The 25,971-nt window shown below is 36.5% G+C and overlaps 1 protein-coding gene across 1 annotated transcript in view; it reads right to left on the bottom strand.

The window, feature by feature from the left end:
• ASH1L (ash1 (absent, small, or homeotic)-like (Drosophila)) overlaps positions 1 to 25,971 on the bottom strand; it is a 215,715-nt gene that overhangs the window by 55,985 nt on the left and 133,759 nt on the right. Inside the window, exon 7 of the mRNA XM_012658674.1 lies at positions 5,227 to 5,321. Coding sequence (XP_012514128.1) covers positions 5,227 to 5,321 — 95 coding nt within the window. The remainder of the gene's footprint in view (positions 1 to 5,226; positions 5,322 to 25,971) is intronic.

The raw sequence follows: 25,971 nt of genomic DNA, 5'->3' as shown, positions 1-25,971 counted from the left end.
AGACAGTCTGTTGCTGAACTATTGTCCTATCACTTCCGAATATAAGACAACTATCAACATCAGGAAACTCAAACTGGTATGATGCAGCCATATAATCTTCCAACACCATTCAGGTTTTGCCAACTGTCTCATTAATGTCCTACATATAAACCATTAACATTTTTATTTTACATTGAGAAATCACTATAGTTTTGATGAATATATGCTTGATGAAAACATAAATATACTTAAGATAATAGGTTTATCGACACCATCACATTTTTTAAAGTATACCATTCAGTGGTTTTTAGTCTACAGAGTTGTGTAATCATCACCACTGTGATGGTTAAATTTATGTACAACTGGGCAAAGCTATAGGACCCAGACATTTGGCAAATTATCATTTCAGATGTTTCTGTGAAGGTATTTTGTAGGTGAGATTAACATTTGCTTTTTATTTATTTTTTGTTAGAGACGGGGTCTTTCTCTGCTACCCAAGAGGGAGTGTGGTGGCACCAATTATAGCTCACTGCAACCTTTAACTCCTGGGCACAAGTGATCCTCCTGCCTTGGCCTCCCAAAGTTTGGGGCTTACAGACGTCAGCCACCATCGCTTTAGGATTTGAGTTCTACCATCAACTTTTCTCTGGGTTTCCAGCCTAACAGTTTACCCTGTAAGTTTTAGACTTGTTAGCCTTCACAATCTTGTGAGTCAAGTCCTTAAAATAAATCTATCTTTCTCCTCTTTCCCTCTCTCCATCCTATTGTTACTGTTTCTCTGGAGAACCCTGATTAATACAACTACTATCTAATTTCAGAACATTTTCATCATCCCCAAAAGAAACTTTGAACCCAATGGCAGTCATTCCCCATTCTCCCGTCGCTGGCAACCATTAATCTAATTTCTGTTTCTAGGTATTTGTCTATTCTGAACATTTCATATAAATAGAATCATAAAACATGTAGCTTTTTATCACTGCCTTCTTCCATACAGCAGCATAATGTTTTAAAAGTTCATCCCTATTGTAGTATATTTTAGTACCTCATTCATTATTGCCAAATAATATTCCATTGTATGGATATGCCATATTTTGTTTATCATTCATCCATTCATGGACATTTGGGTTGCTCCCCCCTTTTTCTTATTGTAAATATTGTTGCTATGACTATTTGTGTACAAGTTTTGTGTATTTTAAGTTTTCTTGGGTATATATCCAGCAATGGCATTGCTGAGTCATATGGCATTTTCAAGCTTATCTATTTTTTTCACCCAAGTGTTGAGGTTTATTGAAGGCATTAGGGGATATAAGGGATTCCTGAGTGTCTAGTGAAGGCCTGGCATCTGCCTGGACAGGCTAGTGGCCCAACAGGCAGCCAGGGAGGGATGAGGTCTTGACAATCTCCATGTGGACCCCAGAGGTCAGTGTCTTCCCACATTTCTCACTTCAGGCAGGTCCAATGCCAGTCCTTGTCCAGGGAGGTCACCTGCTCAGCTGTATGTTTAACTTTTTGAGAAACTTTCAAAGTGTTTTCCAAAGTGGCTTATACCACTTTGCATTCCCACCAGCAACGTTCCAATTTCTTCACATCCTTGTCAGTTCTTGTTATTCTCCATCTTATAATCAAAGCCATCTTAGTGGGAATAAAGTGGTATCTCATTATGGTTTTGATTTGCATTTCCCTATAATAATATTGAGCATATTTTCACATACTCATTGGCCATTTGTATATTTTCTCAGAAATATCTATTCAAATCATTTATCCATTTATAAAATTGTATTATTTTTTATTACTGAGTTATAACAGTTCTTTATATGTATGGATACATGGATATAAGTCTTTTACTTGATATATGATTTCCAAATGTTTCTTCCATTTTATGAGTTGTATTTCAGTTTCTTTTTTTTTGAGGCAGAGTCTTGCTCCATCACATGGGCTAGAGTGTAGGGGCATGATCATACCTCACTGCAACCTCAAACTCCTGGGCCCAAGCAATCCTCCTGCCTTAGCCTTCGGAGTATCTGGGATTCTAGGTACACGACACCACACCCGGCTAATCAAAAAAAAAAACCGAACACCTTTTTTTTTTTTTTAAAGATGGGGTCTTGCTATGTTGCCCAGGTCTTGAACTCCTGGCCTCAAGTGATCCTCCTGCCATGGCCTCCCAAGTGTTAGGTTTATAGGCATGAGCCAACATATCTGGACTGTTTCTTTTTTTAAATCAGAGTCATGTAAATATTTAAAAATAAATACTACTTACTTCTCTTTTATTGAATCTGATTCTATCAATGGTAAAATGAACCGTTATTTTTTGTTTATATAACTATTTTAGTCACATAATTATTATGGCAAAGATAGAGATGAACTAGGTCTGGCTAACTCTAAAAGTCATGTTCTCTGTTTACATGGTACTTGAAGTGACTAGTTCCAAATAAATGGCCTTTCTCCCTTCCTATCTTAATCATATTATTTGAAAAACAAAATAGCACTGTCCAGAAAAAAAAAACCCCAAAACCCTATTCTCCAATAGCCTGTTGTTATATTTGACCAGATAAAAAAAAACTACCCTACCTGGATAGGTTTTTCCATTATTTACTCACTATGCAGATCACTGAGTATAAACCAGCCTTAGTAAGAGATTGTGGGAAACTAGAGATAAATCTTTATATTTAAAATACTGGATTTTGGCTGGGCATGGTGGCTTACACCTGTAACCCTAAAACTTTGGGAGGCTGAGGCCAGAGGATTGCTTGAGGTCCAGAGTTTGAGATCAGCTTGAGCAAGAGTGAGACCGTCTCTACAAAAAGTAGAAAATTTAGCTGGGCGTGGTGGTGCATGCCTGTAGTCCCAGTTACTAGGGAGGCTGAGGCAGAAGGACAGCTTGAGCGCAGGAGTATGATGCCGCAGTAAGCTATTATGATGCCACTGCACTCTAGCCCAGGTAATGGAGTGAGACCCTGTCTCCAAAAAAATAAAATAAAATAAAATTTGGGATTTCCATTCTGGACCTTTTAACCACTATTCATGCTAGAGATGTCACAGAAATAATGTCACAGAATAATGGTTTAACCATTATTCTTCCTATTTCCCCTGGAAATAACTGGTCATTCCTGTGAATAGTTAGATCATTCCAAGATCTACGTTAGCATATTTCCTATCCAGGGCAAAACTGGTAAGACCAAAATGGTTATGTTTTCCTATAAATGAGACTCATAAATTAGTAGTCATTTTTAAAGTCTCTTCTCTTTAGCAGGTTCTAGGAAAAAGCTAAATCTGCTCAGAGTCTGCTTCCACTGATATGATCTAACTAGAACTAGTAAGTTCTTTCAAAAGAACTTTGGCACTAAGTCCAGAGAATATGGAATTTACACTTACCTTCTTCATTAAGTAAGAACTAGTAAAGCTATATAGCTGAGAATTAAACCTTGTAACTTCATGTTGCAATTAAACCTGTCTCCAGCCTTCCAATATAGAATAATTAAAGCAAACTAATCTTTATTGTAGAATTGTTTATGCCTGCTGATTTAAAAACACTGCTGGAGCTAAACTCTTGGAGAGAAAAAAGTGATTAGTTATCAGAATATAGAAGAGCCCCATAGTCAAGAGGGTCAAGAGAACGATAGTTGAAGAGAACACTGCAAGGTACAGGACCAACATCTAGTACACAAATAAGGTGTCCTGGTCCCAAGTTATGTATTTAATGAACCTCTTTAAAGCAATTTTGTTTGTGCAAACTAAGAATAAAAACTGTCATCTCCATTCAGTAATTTATCCTAATTTCTCTTTCCTTTTCTTTCATTTGTACAACAAATATTTGTTAAACGTCTATTATGTACCAGACACTGGGAAATCCAGGGAGAGTAAGAAAGACAATGATCCTGTACTCCTGAAGCTTATAATCTAATGGAGGAGACAGATAAATGAATAAAGAAATATTGTAATTAGAGACTATAGAAGGCAATAGGGTGATGTCATCTAGAATAAAGAAAGGGACCCTCTTTTCGTGAAACAATTGGGAAAATCATTTTAAAGAAAATAATACTGAAGCTAATACTGACATAAAGATCATCTGTAATGGATGAAAATAAACCAACCATGGGAAGAGTTTGAATAAAATCTTTTCAGACAGTGGGAATGATCCTTTGGTGGGAAAAAGCTTGGTATGTTCTAAGAATTGAAAAAAGGGCAGTATGACACAATAAACTTAATAAGGTTAAGATGGGAATTGATGGGGGAGATAAGGTAGTCAGGGAACAGATCATTCTTGAAAGCTATGGGTAAAGAGGTTGTATTGTACTCTTGATAGTAAGCCACTGGAAGGTTTTAAGTATAATCTAGGTTAAGTCAGAAGCTGAGTGTGGTGGCTCAAGGCTGTAATCTCAGCACTCTGGGAGGCTGAGGTGGGAGGAACACTTTAGGCCAGGAGTTCAAGGCTGTAGTGAGCTATGATTGTGCTCCTGTACTCCAGCCTGGGTGACAGAGTGACATCTCATCTCTAAAAATAAATACATAAATACATAAAATATAAAACAGGCTAAGTTAGAAAATCATTTCTCTTTTCACTGTGTAGAGAATGAGAGCAAGAATGGAAGTGGACAGATCTATTAGAAGGCTATTGCAGTAGCCTGAAGAAAAGATAATATTGGCATACACTTGAGGGATGGCAATGGAATTTGTAGAGAAATAGGATACATTAATATTTCAGAGACGGAAATAATAGAATTTGGAGATGGTCTGGATGAGGGGTTGAAAAAAATAGGAGGAATCTAGGATGACTTCTAAGTACCTTTAACTTATCTGGTAAGTTTAATAGTAGGGTCCTAGAAGGTACTACTACCCAAATGCTAAACAAGGCCTTGATATTTTCTCTAAGAATAGGAAAATAAGTATTTCCAATTTCAAGCAGATAAGTGACCAGGAAAAACAGTAGGCCCTCTTCCTCTAACCATTTTGTATGTATAAATCATCTCACTTCTTTTGAACCTGGAAAATATGTGACATACTTAAGGAATCTAAAGCTACAGACATAGTGCTGCTTATTAAGGCCCTAATGAACAAGATTTATGCCATTTTGACTCCCTATCGAAAAGTGTACAGAATTCTTCAAAGTAAGTATAAATTAAATGGTAAAAAAAAAAAAAAAGAGCTTGATTCCATTGGAGAGGTAGAAGTAATAACAAGAACACAAAGACATTTCCCCCAAACCCAAGAAATACCATTTCTTCACAGTGTGGACTTAGTACTCACCAACATGAATAGGGGCTGGGAATAATCCATATTCATGCTCTCCTGGAGTATACTCCAGCTTCTCTTTCTTTAATTGGATCAATCGGCTCTTTGGGCTATGATCAAAAAAGAAAGGAAAACAGTCAGAGGTAATGAAATTTCTTCCTGCGGTCAAACATAAACAATAAATCACCCTATCAAGAGTACTTAACAGTGGTTTGAACCTTATTTGCTTTTTTTTTTTTTTTAGGGACAGGATCTCTCTTTAGCTTTCAGGTTGATCTCAATCTCTGGTCTCAAAAGATCCTCCCACCCACCCAAGCCTCCTAAATAGCTGGGAGTACAGACTCAAGCTACCATGCCCAGCTCTTAATTGCATTTTTTTTTTTTTTTTTGAGTAGAGAGTACCAAGTACATTCACACATTTAAAAAAAAATCTGTATTTTTGGAATTGCCTTTAAGAAGGAGGGTCTTTAGTTTTGTCCAACAATTCTGCAAATGGACCCAAATTTCTGACTGGATTATAATGATACCTTATATATGGCTAATTTATAGTTTACAGAGTATTTTCACTGTTAACATTTATATCAATACTGTGAAGCAGGTAAGAGGAAATGTTAGCTCTAGTTTAGAGATTTGGAAACAGATGCTCCATGAGGTTGAGTGACTTTCCTTAATGTTAGTAACTGGTAAGGAGATTTAGGATTAAAACCTCAGTTTCTTATTGAGCCCCTACCCACTATATTTTTCTCTTTCTTTTATTCTACCATGTCTCCATAGGCTTACCTCTTCCACTCACCTTATTAGTCTGTTTCCTAATGTTTGGAATGAGATCAATCTCAAGAGATTTCATAAATACATAAAAAGGGAAAAAGGGGAAAAAAAGGAAATGAGAAAAAAGAAAGAAGGGAGGAAAAAAGGGTTTTAGGAGAGCCTCATTTGATCTATTATGACTTTATTTTGGTTTAAAGTTATATACATAAGGCAAGGCTGATATATTCCTTTCCTCTAATTAAATTACAACATATTGCCTTTTAAAAATCAAATCTAGTCCATTATATCTTGTAACAAGTAAGCACAGTTGGCCCTGTGTATCTGTGGAATGTGAATTCAACCAACCATAGAGGGAAGATACTTGAAAAAAAATGAAAAATAACAATAAAAAATAATACAAGTTTAAAAATATAGTCTGGGCGCGGTGGCTCACGCCTGTAATCCTGGCTCTCTGGGAGGCCGAGGCGGGTGGATTGTTTGAGCTCAGGAGTTCGAGACCAGCCTGAGCAGGTGCAAGACCCCGTCTTTGCTAAAAATTAGAAAGAAATTAATTGGACAACTAAAAATATATAGGGAAAATTAGCCGGGCATGGTGGCGCATGCCTGTAGTCCCAGCTACTCGGGCAGAAGGATTGCTTGAGCCCAGGAGTTTGAGGTTGCTGTGAGCTAGGCTGATGCCACGGCACTCTAGCCCGGGCAACACAGTGAGACTCTGTCTCAAAAAAAAAAAAATAAAAAAATAACAATATAGTCTAACAACTATTTACATAGCATTTACATTGCATTAGGTATTATAAACAATCTAGAGATGATTTAAAGTATAAGGGAAGATATGTGTAGGTTATATGCAAATACTATGCCACTTTATACAAGGGACTTGAGCATCTGGGGATTTTGGTATCCTTAAGTGTTCTGAAACCAATCCTATGCACATTCTGAGGGACAATATAATAATGCACACTTTGCAGATGAGAAAACTGAGGCCCAGAGAAGTAAGCTATTTGTAGAACTTAAAGTTCTTAATGTTCAACCCTGGTTCTTTCCAGTGGATCATTCATTTATTTATTCAATAATTAATGAGTGATCCTTAAGTCCAAGTCCCTCTTAAGTGCTAAGAAACAATGGTGAATAAGACAGTTTACACTCTAATTGAGCAGACAGACAATAAGGAAATAAAAAAATAACGAAGAAAACAGAAAAAGTTTCACAAGAGAATCGACGCTTTAAAGAAGAGCTCTTCAGTTGGACATGGTGCTGTGTGCATGTAGTCTCAGCTATTTAGGAGGCTGAGGAGGAAGAATCTCTTGAGCCCAGGAGTTCGAGTCCAACATAGCAAGACCTCATCTCTTAAAGTGGAGTGAGCTTCTTCGTATGAAAAATTCACAAGGTGTTTCAGTGAAACACACAAAAATATCAAGTTTACATTTGTTCTTGGAAAAAACAGCAACTTTTCACACATGCTTTTCATACTCATAAAGATCATTTAAGAAAAAAATTAAGGGAGATGAAGAGAAGTTGAGTAATGGGTACAAAATACAGGTAGACTGAAGAAATAAGACCTAGTATTTGAAAAATCAGGGTGATTATAGTTAACAATAATCTATTGTATATTCAAAATAGGTAGTAAAGAATAATTTGAATCTTCCCAGCATAAAGAAAAATGTTCTTAAATATTTGTATTTAAGAAATTTCTCTCCTTTGATGGTAGGTTAAACTGTTTGAATTAGATATCCCTGTATTGCAACAAAATGATAAATTATTAAACCATTTTCATCTTTTCCTTTGTCATGAGTCTTCCATTAACAAAGATAAGCTTTATCAAACTTTTTTCTTTATCTGCTGGTTAATTTTAGAATAAGTTCCAAATACTAATGTACCAGCCAGACATTGCTCATAGTAAATGGGTGAAAACAATTTGGAAACAATCTCACAGATTAGAACATATACTTACATTTTAAGTCATTTTGGTGACAAAGCCAATTTCCACACTGCAGTGGGAATTCAAAAGGCAAGTGTAAGCCCTTCCTAGCAACCTGCACTAAGTTTTCAGCTAACGGACAGTCACTAAAACTCTAATATTCTACAATTGTTGTTACATTAGCTAGAGGCAAAACTAATGAAAATATTAAAATGCAAAATAAAGCCAAGTAGAGAAGACTTTTCATCAAATACAAATTCTTTAAAATATATATATTGTATAGTAAAGAGACCAAAAGGGTTACTTGTCATGATAGCACTCATCCCCAAATTTTGCAATCCATGTTAATGGTCACTTCAGATATAAAAACTATGCAATAAAAGTCAGTGAATGATATGTCATAGGGATTGCTGGAAAGAAAAAAATTTGTTTGAATTTACAGATGATCTTTAAGAAATTAAGTTGTTCCTTTAATTCCTTACACTTGGATTCGGGAGGAAGAGAAACTTAGCATGGTGAATACGAGAAGAATCAGAATCAGAATCAGAATCAGAATCAGAATCAGAATCAGAATCAGAGTATACATTAATTTGGCTATTTCTCATTTTAGTCAAACACTACTTCCACACTAGCATCAATAAAATTGATATGGACAGAATGTTTCAGGCTCATCCTGGGCTTTCCCTGACCCAATCCTGAATCAGCCATTTCTCTAAGGAGCTCTGGTTCATTTTAGTGGGAAATGATATTTAGAAGCCAAAATATGTACAATGAGGGTGCTCACTGGTAGTAGGCAAAATGGCTTCCAAGCTCTTTCAGGTAACAGAGCTGGAGAAAAGCGGGAATTTCATATGGCTCAATGATAAATAAATGTATGCAAAATTTAGACATTAGAAGCATATAAATATATATGTATACTTATAATTTTAATCCAATGCCATGTGGCCAGTCTTCATTTTCCTCCATTCTATATTTATTTTCCTTCCACAAAGAGAACTCGGGGGCCAGGCATGGTGGCTCATGCCTGTAATCCTGGCACTCTGGGAGGCTGAGGCGGGAGGATCGCTCGAGGTCAGGAGTTCGAGACCAGCCTGAGCAAGAACGAGACCCCGTCTCTACTAAAAATAGAAAGAAACTAGCTGGACAACTAAAAATATATAGAAAAAATTAGCCGGGCATGATGGTGCATGCCTATAGTTCCAGCTACTCGGGAGGCTGAGGCAGAAGGATTGCTTGACCCTAGGAGTTTGAGGTTGCTGTGAGATAGGGTGATGCCACAGCACTCTAGCCCGGGCAACAGAGCAAGACTCTGTCACCAAAAAAAAAAAAAAAAAAAAGAACTCTGGCTATCAAAACCATCAATTTATCTACTAACTTGGTAAAGCCTACAAGATACACAAAATACTTTCCCCTGTTCTGCTGATACCATCCCAGCATTTTTTTTGTGAACATTTTCAAACACATAGTAAGTTTAAAATAATTGGGCTGAACATGGCAGCTCATGCCTGTAATCCTAGCACTTTGGGAGGCCAAGGCAGGAGGATTGCTTGAGCCCAGGAGTTTGAGGTTGCAGTGATCTATGGTGATGCCACTGCACTCTAGCCCAGGTGACAGAGCAAGACCCTGTCTCAAAAAAAAAAAAAAAAGAAAAAAAAAGTTTAAAACAATTGTACAGAAAAAATGTATATCCATCACCTAGATTTTATAATTAGAATTTTATTTGCTTTAACATATATCTCCACCCAAAATATCCATTTCTCTTACTCACCGATCAATGGTGATTTAATTTTAGTTTTTGAAAGGGTGCCAGAAAGTGTTAAAAATAACCATACTGGAATCAGCCTTGAAGGGGTTGCCACTGGCTGCATCTGGGACAATTTGACCATGAAAATTAATAATAGCAGTAATGGATTATACTCCAGTTAAATAAAGTAGGACTCTTTGAGTCTATACTGATAATAAATGAAAGTGAAGAGAAGCTCTTCCTTATATTACAATGCCAGTGAATAGACAGACAAAACGACTAAGTAAGAAAACCGTTTTACAACTATCATAGTAATTACTGTTTCAGGCAAGAATCAATAAAAGATGCTAAAACTACTGGGTGAAAGTGTGATTAGGAATGGGATATTTACATAGTTTCAGAGTATCTCTACAAACATTACATATTATTATGTGAGATAAACTATAACTTTACAATGCAATAATCTGGTACATGCCACCGTCACCAAGTGATCAATGACCAAGTGATCAACGTTAATAGCAGGCTGGTCCAAAAGTAGTGAGCTATTTGAAATGATTGTTTATAGTCAGCAATGGATCAAACTCCTTGTTCCACTTTTTTCCCCCTTCTCTCAATTGCATTTGACTAGTCTTAACAAAAGAAAAAGGTAGTAATATCACTTCTGCAGCATTCCGGCCCAAAATGCACAACTTTAATTTATTCATGAAGATACAATAAATTCCAGTTTAAGGACCCTCTATGAAACTGTTCTGTATTCTTCAAAAATGTCAATGTCATGAAAGACAAAAAGAGGCTGAATAATTTTTCCAAATTAAAAGAGAATAAAGAGACATGACAACAAAATGCAATGTATAATCATGGATTAGATCCCAAATCAATGTAACAACAGTCACAAAGGACATTGTTGAAACAATTAGTAAAATTTGATTATGGAACTGTACATTAGATAACAGTGTTGTAATGATGTTAAAAACCCCAAGTTTAATATTTATACTGTGTTTATATAAGAAAGTCCCTGTTCTTGGGAAATACTTATTGAAATATTTATGAGTAATGAGTCAAAGTGTCTATAATGTTTTATCAAATAAGTGAGAAAAAAATACAGGGGTGTATGTATCGGGAAGGAGATGGGGAAAGGGAGAGAAAGAACAATGGCTAAATATCAACAACTGGGTGAAAGATATATTCATTTTTGTGAAATCTTGCAATCTAGTTTGTGATAATTCATAAAACAAGTAATAAACATGATGTGCTTTAGAAAAATACTAAATGATTTTTTACAAATTAATGTACTGGTAATAACAATATATTTAGATTAATGTTTAAACAAGCATAAATTTCTTAAGCATCAAATAACCAAAGGAAAGATAGTACCAAAATCACACCAAAAGGGAAAGAAAAACTATCTTGGAGTTAAAACACTGTTCTAGTAGAAAACATGTAAAACATATTTGTAAAGACTGTTGTGATTTGAATCTGTAAGTCTAATCTATGAATTTATAAGCTGCCGTGTTCAGCTCTCATGATGAATTTAACTACATGAAAATACGGACTTTTGAATGACAATAACAATTATCATAAGCAAAGTCAAGAGACAAACGACAGAATCCACTAAAAGACTGGTAGGACTAATAGCTAGGTTGCAGGACACAAAATAAATATCAAAAACACCTGTCAGGGTAAACTGTTGGGGAAAAAAATCAATTGTATTTCTATATACCAGCAACAAACAATCCAAACATTAAATGAAAAAAAAATCCAATTCTACTTACAGTAGCATCAAATAAAAAAAATACTTAGGAATAAGATTAACAAAAGAAGTGTAGTACTTCTTGTATCCTTAAAGCTACAAAATACTGTTAAAAAGAAATTTTAAGAGCTCTAAATAAATGGAAAGACATCCCATATTCATGGATCAGATCACTAAACATTGCTTAGATGGCAAAACTCCCCAAATTGATATAGAGATTCTGTCAAAATCCCAGCTGGCTTTTTGTAGAAATAGGCATGGAAATTCACATGGAAATGGCAAGGAACCCATTATAGCCAAAACAATCTTAAAAAAGAAAAAAAATTGAAGGAAACACACTTTCCAACTTCAAATTTTACTACAAAGCTACAGTATTCAATACAGGTTCTGAATAGTATCAATGTTATTACTGGCATAACAATAGACATATGGTTGATAAGCACAAAAGACATATGGCAAATTGACAAATTGACAAAATATATTTACGATTTATATCGCAAAGGGCAAATTTTCCTAATATATAAACAACCTTAGAAATCCAAAGGGGAAAAAAAGATTAAGAACCTGAGAGAAAACAGGAAGCAAACATGAAAAAACAGTTCACAGAAAAAGACAATTAAATGGCTTTCACACAATGAAAAGATGCTCAGCAGTTTCACTTATGAGAAAAATGTAAATTAAAACTCCCTGGAGATATAATTTCTCACCTATCAGATTGATAAACGTTTAACGGTTTGACAACATAATCTGGGCTGGGTAAAAATAAGCATGCTCATACATTTCTCTATGGAAGCAGAATTCGGCAATATTTACAATATCATATATACATTTACTATTTAACCTAGTAATTACATTTCTAGGAACTTACTCTGAAGATGTATCCCCAAAATATCAAACAACATATGGACAAGGTTATTCATTCATTGGGCATTATCTATAGGAGTAAATATTAGAAACAACCAAAATGCCCTCCCTTAGCAGCCTCGCTGCATGAACTGTGAAATATCTATATAATCTAACATTATGAATTGCTTCTCAGCCTTTTGGCAAAGATCAAGTGTAGTATATAATCTAACATTATGAAGCAATAAAAAAGTGAATGTATACAAATGTTCACAGCAGCATTCTTCATAACCCAAACCAGAAACAACCCACATGTTCATCAACTAATGAATGGATAAATAAAATGTTGTATATCCATCATGGAATATTATTTGGCAAAAAAGAAAAAAAGGAATGATACATGCTACAATATTCATGAACCTTGAAAATAGTATGCTCAGTAAAAGAATTCATTCATAAAGGATCACATATTATCGGATATGAAATATTCAGAACAGGGGAAAAAACTGTATTTACATTACATATATTCCATATATGAAATGTCTAGAATAGACAGAAAGCATATGTGTGGTTGCCTAAGGCTAGGGAAGTTAGGGGATGACTGCTAAGGGATGTGGGTTTCTTTTTGGGATAACGAAAATGTTCGGCAGTTGACTGTGTTAATGAATGTGCAACTCCGTGGATATACTAAAAGTCACTGAATTGTACACTTTAAAGTAATGTATGACATAAGAATTATATCTCAATAAAGGCGTAGGCTTTCTCTGTGCTCAGAGTCTTAAAGTAGCCAACTCTCTCTTTGTTGAAGACGTGAAGAAGCAAGCCATCAACCACGAGTTCTACAAAGAAACAAATTTTGCCTACATCCAGATGAGCTTGGAACATAATCCCCAGCCTGAGATGGAACTGCAGACCTGGCTGATAAGATTCTGGCCTTGTGAAACCCAGAACAGAGGATCTGGCTAAGCCAGCTCTGGATTCCTGAAATTACAGGGAATCTGTGAGATAATAAATGATGTTTTAAGCTGCTAAGTTTGTGGTAATTTCTTCTACAGCAATAGAAAATTAATACATGTGTTTGTATTATTTTCATTCCCTGGTTCTGAAAGGGGCTAGAAGCAATGACATCACAGTAATAATGACAGTCTACTAGCAAATAGCACATCAAGAACCTAGATTTTGACTTCTAAATAATAATCCCCACTAAAAGAAACCAAAGCTTCTTGAAGAAAATAGTTGATTCCAGATACAGGCCAGAGAAAGAACAAATTAAGTCCAGTTAACAACAGCAGCCAAGTAAAACAAAGCAAAACAAAAAACAAGCCCTCACCCCTCAAAACCCCAAAGTGAACCACACATCTTATTGTGACAGCAAGCAGGGAAGTGCTCAAAGATGAGTACAGACAGGGAACAGCTTAAGAAGCTTCCTGTGGCCTCTATGTATTGGTTACTACAGTATTTCAGAAAGTGTTTGAGATATTTCTTTAATTATGTACGATCCAAATGTTGGTGTTTTGTATGGATCACAAGTGCAGCATTCCTTAATTCATTCTATTTGTTACACAATTGTTATTTAAAAAAACCAAGTATGTATTGCATGAGAACATTATGACCTTTTTCTCTTAGTTTAAATAAACTCCAAGGTAACTGGACTTCTAAAGCAAAAAAAAAAAAAAAGAAGCTTCCTGTGGTAAAATCTGGGAATTCTGAGCAGTCCCCCACAAAATGATGGTGATCGATTACATTAAGTTTTAAAAATTCTTGAGTCCAGTAGGTGTGGTGGCTTACACCTGTAGCCCCAGCTACTCAGGAGGCTGAGGTGGGAGGATTGCTTGAGCCCAGGAGTTCTACACTGTAGTGAGCTATGATCAGGCAACTGTACTCCAGCCTAGGTGACAGAGTGAGACCCTGTCTCAAAACGAATAAATAAATAAATAAATAAACAAACAAACAAGAAAAGAAAATAGAGTGTGAAAGGAGACAAAAAAAGGAAGTCCAAACTGTCAGCTAATACGAAGAAATGACAGAATTAGAAAATTGCCGTTTTCTAAAAAACAATGTAATCGTTAGCTTAGGCAAGGATCATTAATGAATGAGAAAATATTAGATAAAAAAGAAAACAGGCCAATGCCTCAAATATCAACGAATGGTTTACTTACCATTTACGACAGAAACAATGTATCTTTACAATGGAGAGATTTGGCAGACACCACCTTAACCAAGTGATTCAATATGCATCGCCAACACTGGGACAATAAGTGGGATGCAAAAAGAAGTATAAAATGTCACATATGAAATATTCCTGCCAAGATTACTTAACCCAAATTTAATCATGAAGATATGATCAGATAAATTCCAAGTGAAGGATATTCTAAAAAGACAACAAGCCTGAGTTCTGCAAAACTGGACAAGCTGATAAAAGACAAAAGATGGGGGAACATTCTAGATGAAAAGAATAGATATAAAAATTACATGAGATATATGACATCTGTTTGGATCCTATATTAAAGCAAAATAAACTGCTGAAACAAACACTGTTAGGACCACAGGGAAAATATACATGTGGCTATATATTAGATGATTTTATTAAATTACTGCTTATATTCTTTGGTATAATAACAGTATTATGATTAGGTAGGAGAATACCCTAGTTCTTAGACGATAATTACTGAAATGCTTAGGGATGAACGTCTGCAACTTATTTTCAATCTGTTCACTAAACATCTCCCCCACCCCAAAATGGAATGAAGATAAAGTAATTGTGATAAAATGTTGATAAAGGATAAATTTAGGTTAGAGTATATGTGTGTTTATTTGCAACTCTTTAAACTTTTCTGTAGGTTTCAACATTTTCAAAATACAACATTGTGAAAAAAAATAAAACAGTATAATCAGTGACAGGGAAGGTAGCTGCCAAAACATACATTTATTTCTCTAGGGTCTAAGGGAGGTAGATTAGACAATTTCTAAGATACGTTCAAGTTGTAAAATGCTCATATTACTTTCTTATAAAGACAAAGTGACTAAAGATCTATTAAAAAGTATTTTTTAAAAATATTATGGTTATTTCACTTCCCAAATTCCTAGTTTACAATACTATCATAACTATAGCAATGATGATGATGCCATTCTTAATTTATATAGTTTAAGACTATGTCAATTTCTTTTATACAATGACAAAATTGTATCTCTTTATCTCTTCCTAGAATTCTCGTAGCATTTACAGCTTGCAAAACAATTTCTAAGGGTGGGCCAAGGAATTTTTATTATTTATCTTTAGTATATGTTTTGTTTTGTTTTTTTTTGAGACAGAATCTCGCTCTGTAGCCTGGGCTAGAGTGCTGTGGAGTGAGCCTAGCTCACAGCAACCTCAGTCTCCTGGGCTCAAGCAATCCTGCCCCAGCCTCCCAAGTAGCTGGGACTACAGGCGCATGCCACCATGCCCAGCTAATTTTTTCTATTCTTTTTAGTAGAGATGGGGTCTTGCTCTTGCTCACGCTGGTCTCAAACTGCTGACCTCAAGCGATCCTCCCTGCCTTGGCCTTGCAGAGTGCTAGGATTATAGGTGTGAGCCACCACACCTGGCTGAATATAATATCTTCAAAATTGTCTTCCATCCATGCTTTAGCATGGGTCAGAATATCCTTCTTTTTAAAGGCCGAATAATATTCTATTCTATGCATGAAATATAATTTATTTAAGTACGTATATTAACTCTTGTTATCTATTAAACCCATCAGGCCCAGATTAATGAACAGTCAAATTAGAAACAGTCAGTGCTAGTGAAGCCACAGTACTCCTCTCACTAGAGGGTGCTAGAGCAATACTGCTGGCTGCCTATACAATGACAGCTACAAATACGTTTTGTTTTCAGCCAAAAAAACTGGGCAGAGCCAAGATTCTGTAAAAATTAGAAAAGAATCTAAATGTGATTATGGACCCCATCCAACACTTATTCCTAAGTGGCAGACTGAATTTTCATAAATCATGATCCATATAAGTTCAGAAAATAAACACAGTAATGGCATGATATGTGTGACTCCACATTAGTAGCCAAACCACATGTGGAGAATTCTTTAACCATTTAATCATAGTGAATGCATTCTTTCTTGCTCCTTTTATAAAAACAAGCAACTTGTGGCAGTGGTTGTTGACAAATAAGCAAAATGCAAGAAGGCTTTCCTGATCAATAATTATGTTAAATGTAAATAGTTGAAACACTCCAATTAAAAGGTACGGACTAGGAAAATGGATAAAAAAATGTTCCAACTATGTGCTGTCTATAAGAGACTCACTATAGATCCAAAGACAAAAATAGGTTGAAGGTGGAAGGATGAAAAAAAAAAGTGAAAGGATTGAAAAGTGTATTCTATGGAAACAAATTGCCAAAAGAGAGCTGAAGAGGCTATACTAATATCAGACAAAAACAGACTTTAAGTCAAAATTGTAATTGTTGAGCCAGGTGCAGTGGTACACACTTGTAGCCCCAGCTACTTGAGAGGCTCAGGCAGGAGGACTGCTTGGGCCCAGAGTTCAAGGCTGTAGCCTGCTATGATCACACCTGTGAATACCCACTACAGTCCAGCCTAGGCAACTTAGAAAGACCCTCTCTCTAAATACAAAGAAATAAACACAAAACCTGTAACTGTCAAAAACTGTTCCAATAAGGACATTATATATTGATCGAAGAGTCTACCCTCCATGAAGCTATAACAATTATAAATATATATATATACACACGCAAACATACACACACACCAAACATGAGAAGATCCAAAATATATGAAGCAAGCATTGATAGAATTTAAAGGTAAAATAGTTCCCAATGACAGTAAGAGACTTCAATACGATACTTTGAAAAATGTCTACAACCAACAGACAGAAGATCAATAACAAACCAGAGGATATAAACAATATCATAACCCAGTCAGAGCTAACAGAAATATAAAGAACGCTCCACCCAACTACAACAGATTGTGTAGTTGTCTCCTCTTTTTTTTTTTTTTTGCCCTAAGACAAGGTCTCACTCTGTTGCCTGGGGCCAGGCTCCCAAGTAGCTGGGACTACAGCTGCATGCCACCACACCACAGCTGGCTAATTCTTCTTTATGAGATTGTGTAGTCTTCTCAAGTACACATGCAATGTTCTCCAGGAAAGACCGTATGTTAGGCCACAAAACTAGCACTAATAAATTTTAAAAGACTGAAATCATACAGAGTATCTTTTCTGATCACAAAAGAATGAAACTAGAAATGAGTAACAGAAGGAAAAATGGAAAATTCACAAATGTGGAAATTAAAAAACATATATATTTTGTTTGCTTGTTTTGTTTTGAGATAGCGTCTCACTCTGTCGCAAAGGCTGGAGTACACTGGCATGATCACAGTTCAATGTACCCTCTAATTTCTGGGCTCAAAGAATCCTCCTGCCGCAGACTCCTGAGTAGCTGGGACTACGGGTGTGCACCACCACACTCAGCTAGTTTAAAAAATTTTTTAGAGACGGGATCTCACTACGGTGCCTAGGCTGGTCTTGAACTCTTGGCCTCAAGTGATCCTCCCTCCTCAGCTTCCCAAGTCACTGGGAGTACAGGTGAGAGCCACTGCACCTAGCAAGATATTTTCATTTGCTTAGTGACTGAAATGAAAATCAGATAAACTGAATTCTAAAACTGCTTTGATAAAAATAATCTCTGTGTCTTGAGCAAATCATTTAACATTTTATCAGCTTCAGTTTTCACATCTGTCAAATGAACGATTAGGTCTAGAAGAACTAAAGCCATTTCTAGTTCTAAAATTTTGTTACTGAGATTTTGTTTCTAGACATGCAGAGGGGAGGAAAGGTCTCTTTACAGAATCTCTCAGAAGGTAATCTGTCTCCCTCTTCTTAACATCCAAAGGAACTCATTCCTTTAATGAAAAAAAATTTGGCGAGAGGGGCTTTAAAGTAAGAGAAAGAGAAACGAGAGAGGAAAAATGGAAAAACAAAAGAAAAGAAATAAAAACAAGGAGAAAAAAACCTTGACCCAAATCAAAATTTATTTGGAGATAGAAGATGTTGCTGAATGAATGCATGCCAGAACACACCCTTAACATTCTGCTAGAAAAAAGAGAGGATAATGCTTAGTCAGAACTATACAATTCTATAGGAAAGGTACTGGAGCTTCTTAACCATTGAAAAATAACAGGGTAACAATGCACAATCTTGGATTTTCTTTTTGACACAATTTAACATAGTTTTGAAAATAAACAGTACCCAAATCAGTTACATTAGCACTCATAAAAATGAAATACTTATGTATAAATTCGACCAAAATATATTCAAGATCTATATGAGGAAAACTATAAAACTTGATAACTGATATCAAAGAACTAAAAAAAAGGAGAGATATTTCATGTTCATGGATAGGAAGAGTCAACATTATAAGGATGTCAGTTCTTTCAACTTGATCTACAGATTCAATAAAATCTCAAATAAATCCCAGCAAGTTATTCTGTAGATATTGACAAACTGATTCTAAGGTTTATATGTAGATGGAAAAGACCCAGAATACCCAACTTGATATTGAAGGAGAAAAACAAATTTGAAGGACTAACACTACCAAACTTGAAGACTTACTATAAACCTATAGTAATTAAGAAGACAGTGTGACACTGGCAAAACTGTGGACAAAAAAGATCAGTGACATAGGATAGACAGCTCAGAAATACACCCACAAAAATATAATCAACTGATCTTTAACGAAGGAGCAAAAGCAATAATAAAATGGTGCAAAGATGGTCTTTTTAATAAATCATGCTGTAAAAACTGGACATCCACATGTAAAAAAAAAAAAAAATCAATCTAGATACAGACCTTACACCCTTCACATAAATTAACTCAGAATAGATCATAGATCTAAATATAAAATGCCAAACTACAAAATTCCTAGAAGATAACATAGGGAAAAAAACTAAGTGACTTTGGACATGGCAATGGCTTTTTGGATACAACACCAAAGTCAGTAACTCTAAAAGAGCTGATTGATAAGCTGGACTTCATTAAAACTAAAAACTTCTGTTCTGCAAAAGACAAATGTCAAGAGAATGAGAAGACAAACCACAGACTGGAAGAAAATATTTGCAAGAGACAACTTACTAGAAGTGTTATCTAAAATATACAAACAACTGTTAAACTCAATGAGAAAACGGACAACCTAATTAAAAAACAGGCAAAAGAACTGAAAAGCTGACCAAAGAAAATATACATGGCAAATAAGGATAAAAAAGATGTTAAACATCAGATATCATTAGGGAATTGCAAATTAAAAGGAGTTATCACTACACACCTGTTAGAATGGCCAAAATCCAAAATAATGAAAATGCCAAATGCTGAGGAGGCTGTGGGACAACAGGAACTCTCATTCATTGCTGTTGAGAGTATAAAATTGTACAGCACTTTGAAAGACAGCTTGGCAGTTTCTTACAAAACTAAACATTCTCAATTTTAGCCTGAAAGACTCGTTTTGGACTTCTAACCTCAGGAATTGTAAGATAATACATCTTTGTTGCTTTAAGCCACTAAGTTTGTGGTAATTTGTTACAGCAGGAATGGAAAACTAACATACAGGGTAACCCCTATTAATAGTTTGATCACTATATTTATTATTAAAAAAAAAAAAAAATTTTTTTTTTTTTTGAGACAGAGTCTTGCTCTGTCGCCCAAGCTAGAGTACAGTGGTGTGATCATAGCTTACTGCAACCTCAAACTCCTGGGCCCAAGTGATCCTCCTGCCTCAGCGTCCTGAGTTACATTAGGACGCTTAGTCCTGGCTAAGTTTTTCTATTTTTAGTACAGATGGGGGTCTCACTCTTGCTCAGGCTGGCCTTCAACTCCTGACCTCAAGTGATCCTCTAGCCCCGGCCTCCCAGAGTGCTAAGATTACAGGCATGAGCCACTGCCGCCTGGCTGATGATTCTGATCTTTTGATGCACAGTCTGATTTTATTAACATTTCATGCTTACATTTCTAGAGATTTAATCAAGAAAAAGCACAAAAATAAGAACTGAAGTAAAATCTGAACTTTATTTAGCACGAAATTTGATAAATATATTTCTGCCTTCTATATTTACTAAAAACCCTGCTTCAAGATTATAACTATATTACATTTGTCCCAAAGTATATTTCCATTTTCTCATTTCTACTGATAAAATGCTGATCTTTTTTACAGGTATTGACCCTGGAATAACGACCCTTATTTCCCAGCCATCTTATGGTTAAAGTACGCCTACATGACGTATATCCTAGCCAATGTATATAACTGCGTTTTTGAAGTTTACTTACAAAGAATGCACATGCTTCCCCTTCCTCTTTTCTGTCTGTAATGAAGGCTTCATACAGCCATCTTGGAACATGAGGTAACCTTAAGAATGTAAGCTTAGTGCTGAGACAGAAGGGGAAAAAAAAAGTCTAGGTCTCTGAAGACATTGTGAAGGTACCGTTATTAAGTATGAACTGCAGACTTTACAACTTCTCTTAAATTAAAGGGAATCAGGCCGGGCGCGGTGGCTCACGTCTGTAATCCTAGCACTCTGGGTGGCCAAGGCAGGCAGATTGTTTTAGCTCAGGAGTTCGAGACCAGCCTGAGCAAGAGCGAGACCCCGTCCCTACTTAAAAAAAAACAAAACAGAAAGAAATTAGCTGGACAACCAAAAATATATAGAAAAAAAATTAGCCAGGCATGGTGACACATGCCTGTAGGCCCAGCTACTTGGGAGGCTGAGGCAGTAGGATTGCTTGAGCCCAGGAGTTTGAAGTTGCTGTGAGCTAGGCTAATGCCAGGGTACTCTAGCCTGGGCAAGAGAGTGAGACTTTCTCTCAAAAAAAAAAAATAAATAAATAAAATAAAATAAAATAAAGGAAATTAAATGCCTATTTTTTAAAAGTCTTGGTGATTTGAGATGATCTTCCATTATTAGCAGCTAAACATAGCTTAATAAAACATTTTCATGACCTAAGAGACAGGCGTAGAGTAGAAAAATTTTATGTGATACCTACCTCAGTGACAAATCAATGAAAAATCTTTACAATGCAAAATCAAGTGTTATGGTTCACATGTTGATCACTTTACACCAAATTAGATGTAGTTCTAAAATCTAACCTTTCCTCTTTCAATCTCATTCTCATTCTTTTTTGGCCTATGTTCGGATCCTCATGACTTTTTGATAGATACTGTGAGTTTCTGTGATTAGTAACATTCATTTTTCAACCGGTTGCCAAAGTTATTATTTAAATAAACGAATAGACACTTTTCACATCTGTTCCTAAAAAATATCATTTTTGATTTCCTACAGCTTAATGGGATACAGACTAAATATATTAGAGACACTAGAGGCTATAGCTATGTGGTCCTTATCATATAATTTTTATTTTCCACAAGGCCATTATTTCAGAAATCCTGAACTTTTCTTTTTTTTGACATAGAGTTTTGCTCTGTCACCCTGGCTAAAGTACAGTGGCATCATCATAGCTCACTGCAACTTTCAACTCCTGGATTCAAGCCAATCTCTTGCCTCAGCCTCCCGAGTAGCTGGGACTACAAGCATGTGCCACCACGCCTGGCTAATTTTTTCTACTTTTAGTAGAGATGGAGGTCTCATTCTTGCTCAGGCTGGTCTTGAACTCCTGACCTCAAGCAAGCCTCCTGCCTTGGCCTCCCAGAGTGCTAGGATTACAGGTGTGAGAGAACTTGCTTGGCCACAAACCCTAAAGTTTTGAGTTCTTTTGATATGTGAAAACCCTTTGCATGCTAGTTATGTGCCTTTCTACAGGCCGTTCTGACTGTAATATCCTTCTCCACTAGGAAACTACTGTCAAGCTGTACTTTGCAAAGGGAATATGAAGTTCTTAAAATTAAGAAGAGTTATTTATCTGACATTGTTCATGGAACATTTAATCAATTAAAAAATGAAGTAGATCATTACCAATTATTACTTTTGTTACACAGATAGTACCATTTTTCTTATTGTTATTTCATATATTTAGGGGGTAAAGTGTTTTTTGTTACATGGATGAATTATATAATGCTGAAGTCTGGGCTTTTAGTGTTCCTGTCACCAGAATAGTATACATAGTACCCAACAAGTAGATTTTTATCCCTCAACCCCCCTTCTTATTGATAGTTCTCAATGTCCATTATGCCACTTTATGACCATATACATCCCTCATTTAGCTCCCATTTCTTTTTCTTTCTCCAGAGCTTTAGACAAAACTGGTTTTTTGGGACCGCCCATCTGGTGAGTGAGTAGAGGGGACTGGATTTGCTATACATATACCTCTTACTTCGTGTTATCATTGTTTATATATTTTAAATATCAATGTATGTATGCATCTGAATTATGTATCTTCTCATGAAAGAACATATTATGTGTATATATTTATGGGTGTGGCATCCCCACTTTCTCTCTCTTCATATGTACGTGGATATTTTTTTCCTGTCTGACCAGAGAAAACCACTCTTGAGAGGGAAAACACCACTCCACCTTATCATACATGTACATATTTAAATATACTCATATATAAAATATACACATAAATTTTGCAACACTATTTCTAATAGATTGTTGATGTATAAAAGTATATGTTATATATTTCCAAACATGTTTTAAAACACACTGCTTTATTTTTGTGTGCAGTTAGACTTCTTTGATGTTTCACCCCTGTATGTCTGCCAGAATGACTCCAGAGTGACAAGCATTGCTACAGTATTCTTGAGAGCAGTCATTGTATGCTATGGGATCCCTCCAGCTTCTGTCCGTTTGGTCTAGTGTGTGGATTCAGAAGCACATTGCACCTACTGTGTAAAAGCCATTTCTGTTTCTATGTTTCTGTGAGAGGCAGCCTCAGCAACAAAGAAACCAGAAAAGAATGCATGGTGTGTTTCCTGACAAAGAGGGTCAGAAAAAGCCTAGTAGACTCTGCCACATCATGGAGTCCTCTACTCCCATTCAGTCTAAACACAGCCTCTCTGAGCTATAAAGCAGAAAAGAACTGGCCTTTTTCTAGCTGGCTGTAAGCCCCACGCCCCTTTCTGGGTGCTTGACCTAAAGGCCAGAGCTATATATCACAGTGTCCCCAGGCCTTGGGCAGAGGCTGGGTCCAGCCCCTCGGGGCTCCCTGTTGCACCATGGCCTATGTATGCACATTTCATGTACAGCCTGAGTAAAATGGCTGCCTCCACAAGCTGGCCTTCCTGGTGAACAGGCATCAGCCAGCCATCCAGGGGAGCCAGGCTCCAACATCCTGCCTCTCACAGTGCCCTCCCTGGCAATCAGCGCCATTGGTGTCCATGAGATTTTGTCCAGCCAGAACCCGCCACATCTCTGCTCCTCACACTCCCAGAAAAGGCTTCAGGAATCCACCTGTCCAGGCATTTCCCATCCAGGTATTTGTCAGGCCTGCCTGTGGACCTCTCCAGAACCAGTTTCAACCTTGCATAAGAACTTTAAACGAGATCTGTAGTTTCCAGAGTGTGGAGATGACTTCCTGACCCATGGAAGCCCACAGTGCACTTCAACCCTTGCCTGACTGTCACTCCTCCACCCCCCACCGATAACATCCAACACCACTCCAATTAGCATTGATTCAAACACCTCCTGAGGGATAAAATCTAGCTATTCTTCCTCCCCTTGGAAAGCCTCCTCCTAAGCATGGCAATGGGCACTCTAGTATATGAGCCCCCTCTACGTGGGAAAACTATGAGCACTTATTCTCATGGCCAGCTTTAGAAGAACTGGGCAGCTTTGTCCTCGGTCGGAGATAAAAGTTAGGCTAGCTCTACCCAAAAGGCCTTCACCTGGTGTTTTGACTCAACAAAGGTCCTGTTTAAGAGTCAGCGAAAAAACTCCACTAACCTTTGGGTTTCCTTCATTACCAACAGATGGCAAGAAGGCCCTAGGGTCCCTGATGAAAATGGAGATATTTTGTTGGTGACTATAGGTGTGTGTCTCTGTGTCACTGTGACTATTTGAGCATGTGTTTTGGTTTTGTCTTGTATATATATTTAAATGTATAGATATTTCTGTATATATATAATGATGTATATCTTTTTAATCAAGTGTCCATAATCATAAAATCTGTAATGATCCCTATTAATGTGTTTATATATATACAGATGTGTGTCTGTATATATTCATATATATGTGTGTGTGAGTGTATATATATATGTGTGTGTGTGTGTGTGTGTGTACAACCATGTCTTCTTACATCCTGCCTGAAGCAAACTGTAAAGCAACTGGTGACAATGTAAAAATTTCACCTGTTTACATATATGTAAATGATATGGTTTTTGCCTTTTCATGTTTATCCACCACTTTCTATATTATATATTCCTTTAGATAATGAAAAGTATACGGCTTTATTCCAATATACATGTATGTATGTTTTCATTGATGTAGCTCTTAGTGACTATAGGTGTGAGTTCTCCAGAGCTCTATACAAAGCTGGTCATCTGGGATTGCCTGTCCATGTGAGGGAGCTGGATCTGTTACACACATTAACTTTCATTTCATGTTATTACTGTTTATATTTTTCCAAACGTCCATGTATGTATGTATTTGAATTATGTTATCTTCTTATGTAAGAATACACTATGTATATATATTTATGTGTGTGGTAGTCCCACTCTCTCTCTCTTTCTCTTTTCATATGTACATAGATGTTTTCTTCTTGCCTGGCCGGGGAAAACCACCCTTGACAGGAAACCACCACTCTACCCTATAATATATGTATATATTTAAACATATTTACATATAAAATATATAAATATTATATGTACATAAACTTTGCAATAGTAGCACCAATAAATTATTGATGCATAAAAGTACATGCTACATATTTCTAAACATGTTTCAAAATATGTTGTTTTACCCTTGCAGGCAGTCAGACTTTTGTGATGTTCCTCATTTGACAGAAAGATTCCAGAGTGACAAGCATTGCCACAGTATTATTGAGAGCAGCCATTCTGTACTATGGGATACTTCAAGGTTCCATCCCCCTTGTCTAATGTGTGGACTCAGAAGCACATTGGACTTACTATGTAAAAGCCGCTTCTGTTTCTCTGTTTCCATTGAGAGGCAACCTCAGCAACAAAGCAATCAGAGAGAATGCACGGGGTGTTTCCAGACAAAAGGTGTCAGAAAGAGCCCAGTGGATCCCCGTACCCCCATGAAATTCCGTATCACGGAGTCCTCCAGTCCCACTCAATCTAAACACAGCCTCTTACAGCTACAAAGCAGAAAAGAACTAGACCCTTTCCAGCTGGCTGCAATACCTCCTTCTTCTGGGTGGTTGGCCTAAAGCCATTTCTTATTTTTAATTAATAAAAAAGGCATCATTGGAATCCAAACTATAGGAATGTAATCTGGAAAGGCAGAGAGAAGATAAAGATCAGGGAAGATAATTATCCTCATACAACAGTGCAGTACCACGAGTAGAGTGAACATTGATATTTCTGTATATTACTTTTTTTTTTGAGACAGAGTCTTGCTCTGTTGTCCAGGCTAGAGTGCCGTGGTGTCAGGCTAGCTCACAGCAACCTCAAACTCCTGGGCTCAAACAATCCTTCTGCCTGAGCCTCCCGAGTAGCTGGGACTACAGGAATGTGCCACCATGCCCGGCTAATTTTTTCTATATATTTTAAGTTGTCCAGCTAATTTCCTTCTTTTTTTAGTAGAGACGGGGTCTCACTCTTGCTCAGGC

This window comes from Propithecus coquereli, unplaced genomic scaffold (assembly GCF_000956105.1).
Source record: "Propithecus coquereli isolate 6110/MARCELLA unplaced genomic scaffold, Pcoq_1.0 Scaffold59, whole genome shotgun sequence".
Classification (NCBI taxonomy): Eukaryota; Metazoa; Chordata; class Mammalia; order Primates; family Indriidae; genus Propithecus; species Propithecus coquereli.
This window is presented reverse-complemented; position numbering and strand designations above follow the sequence as displayed.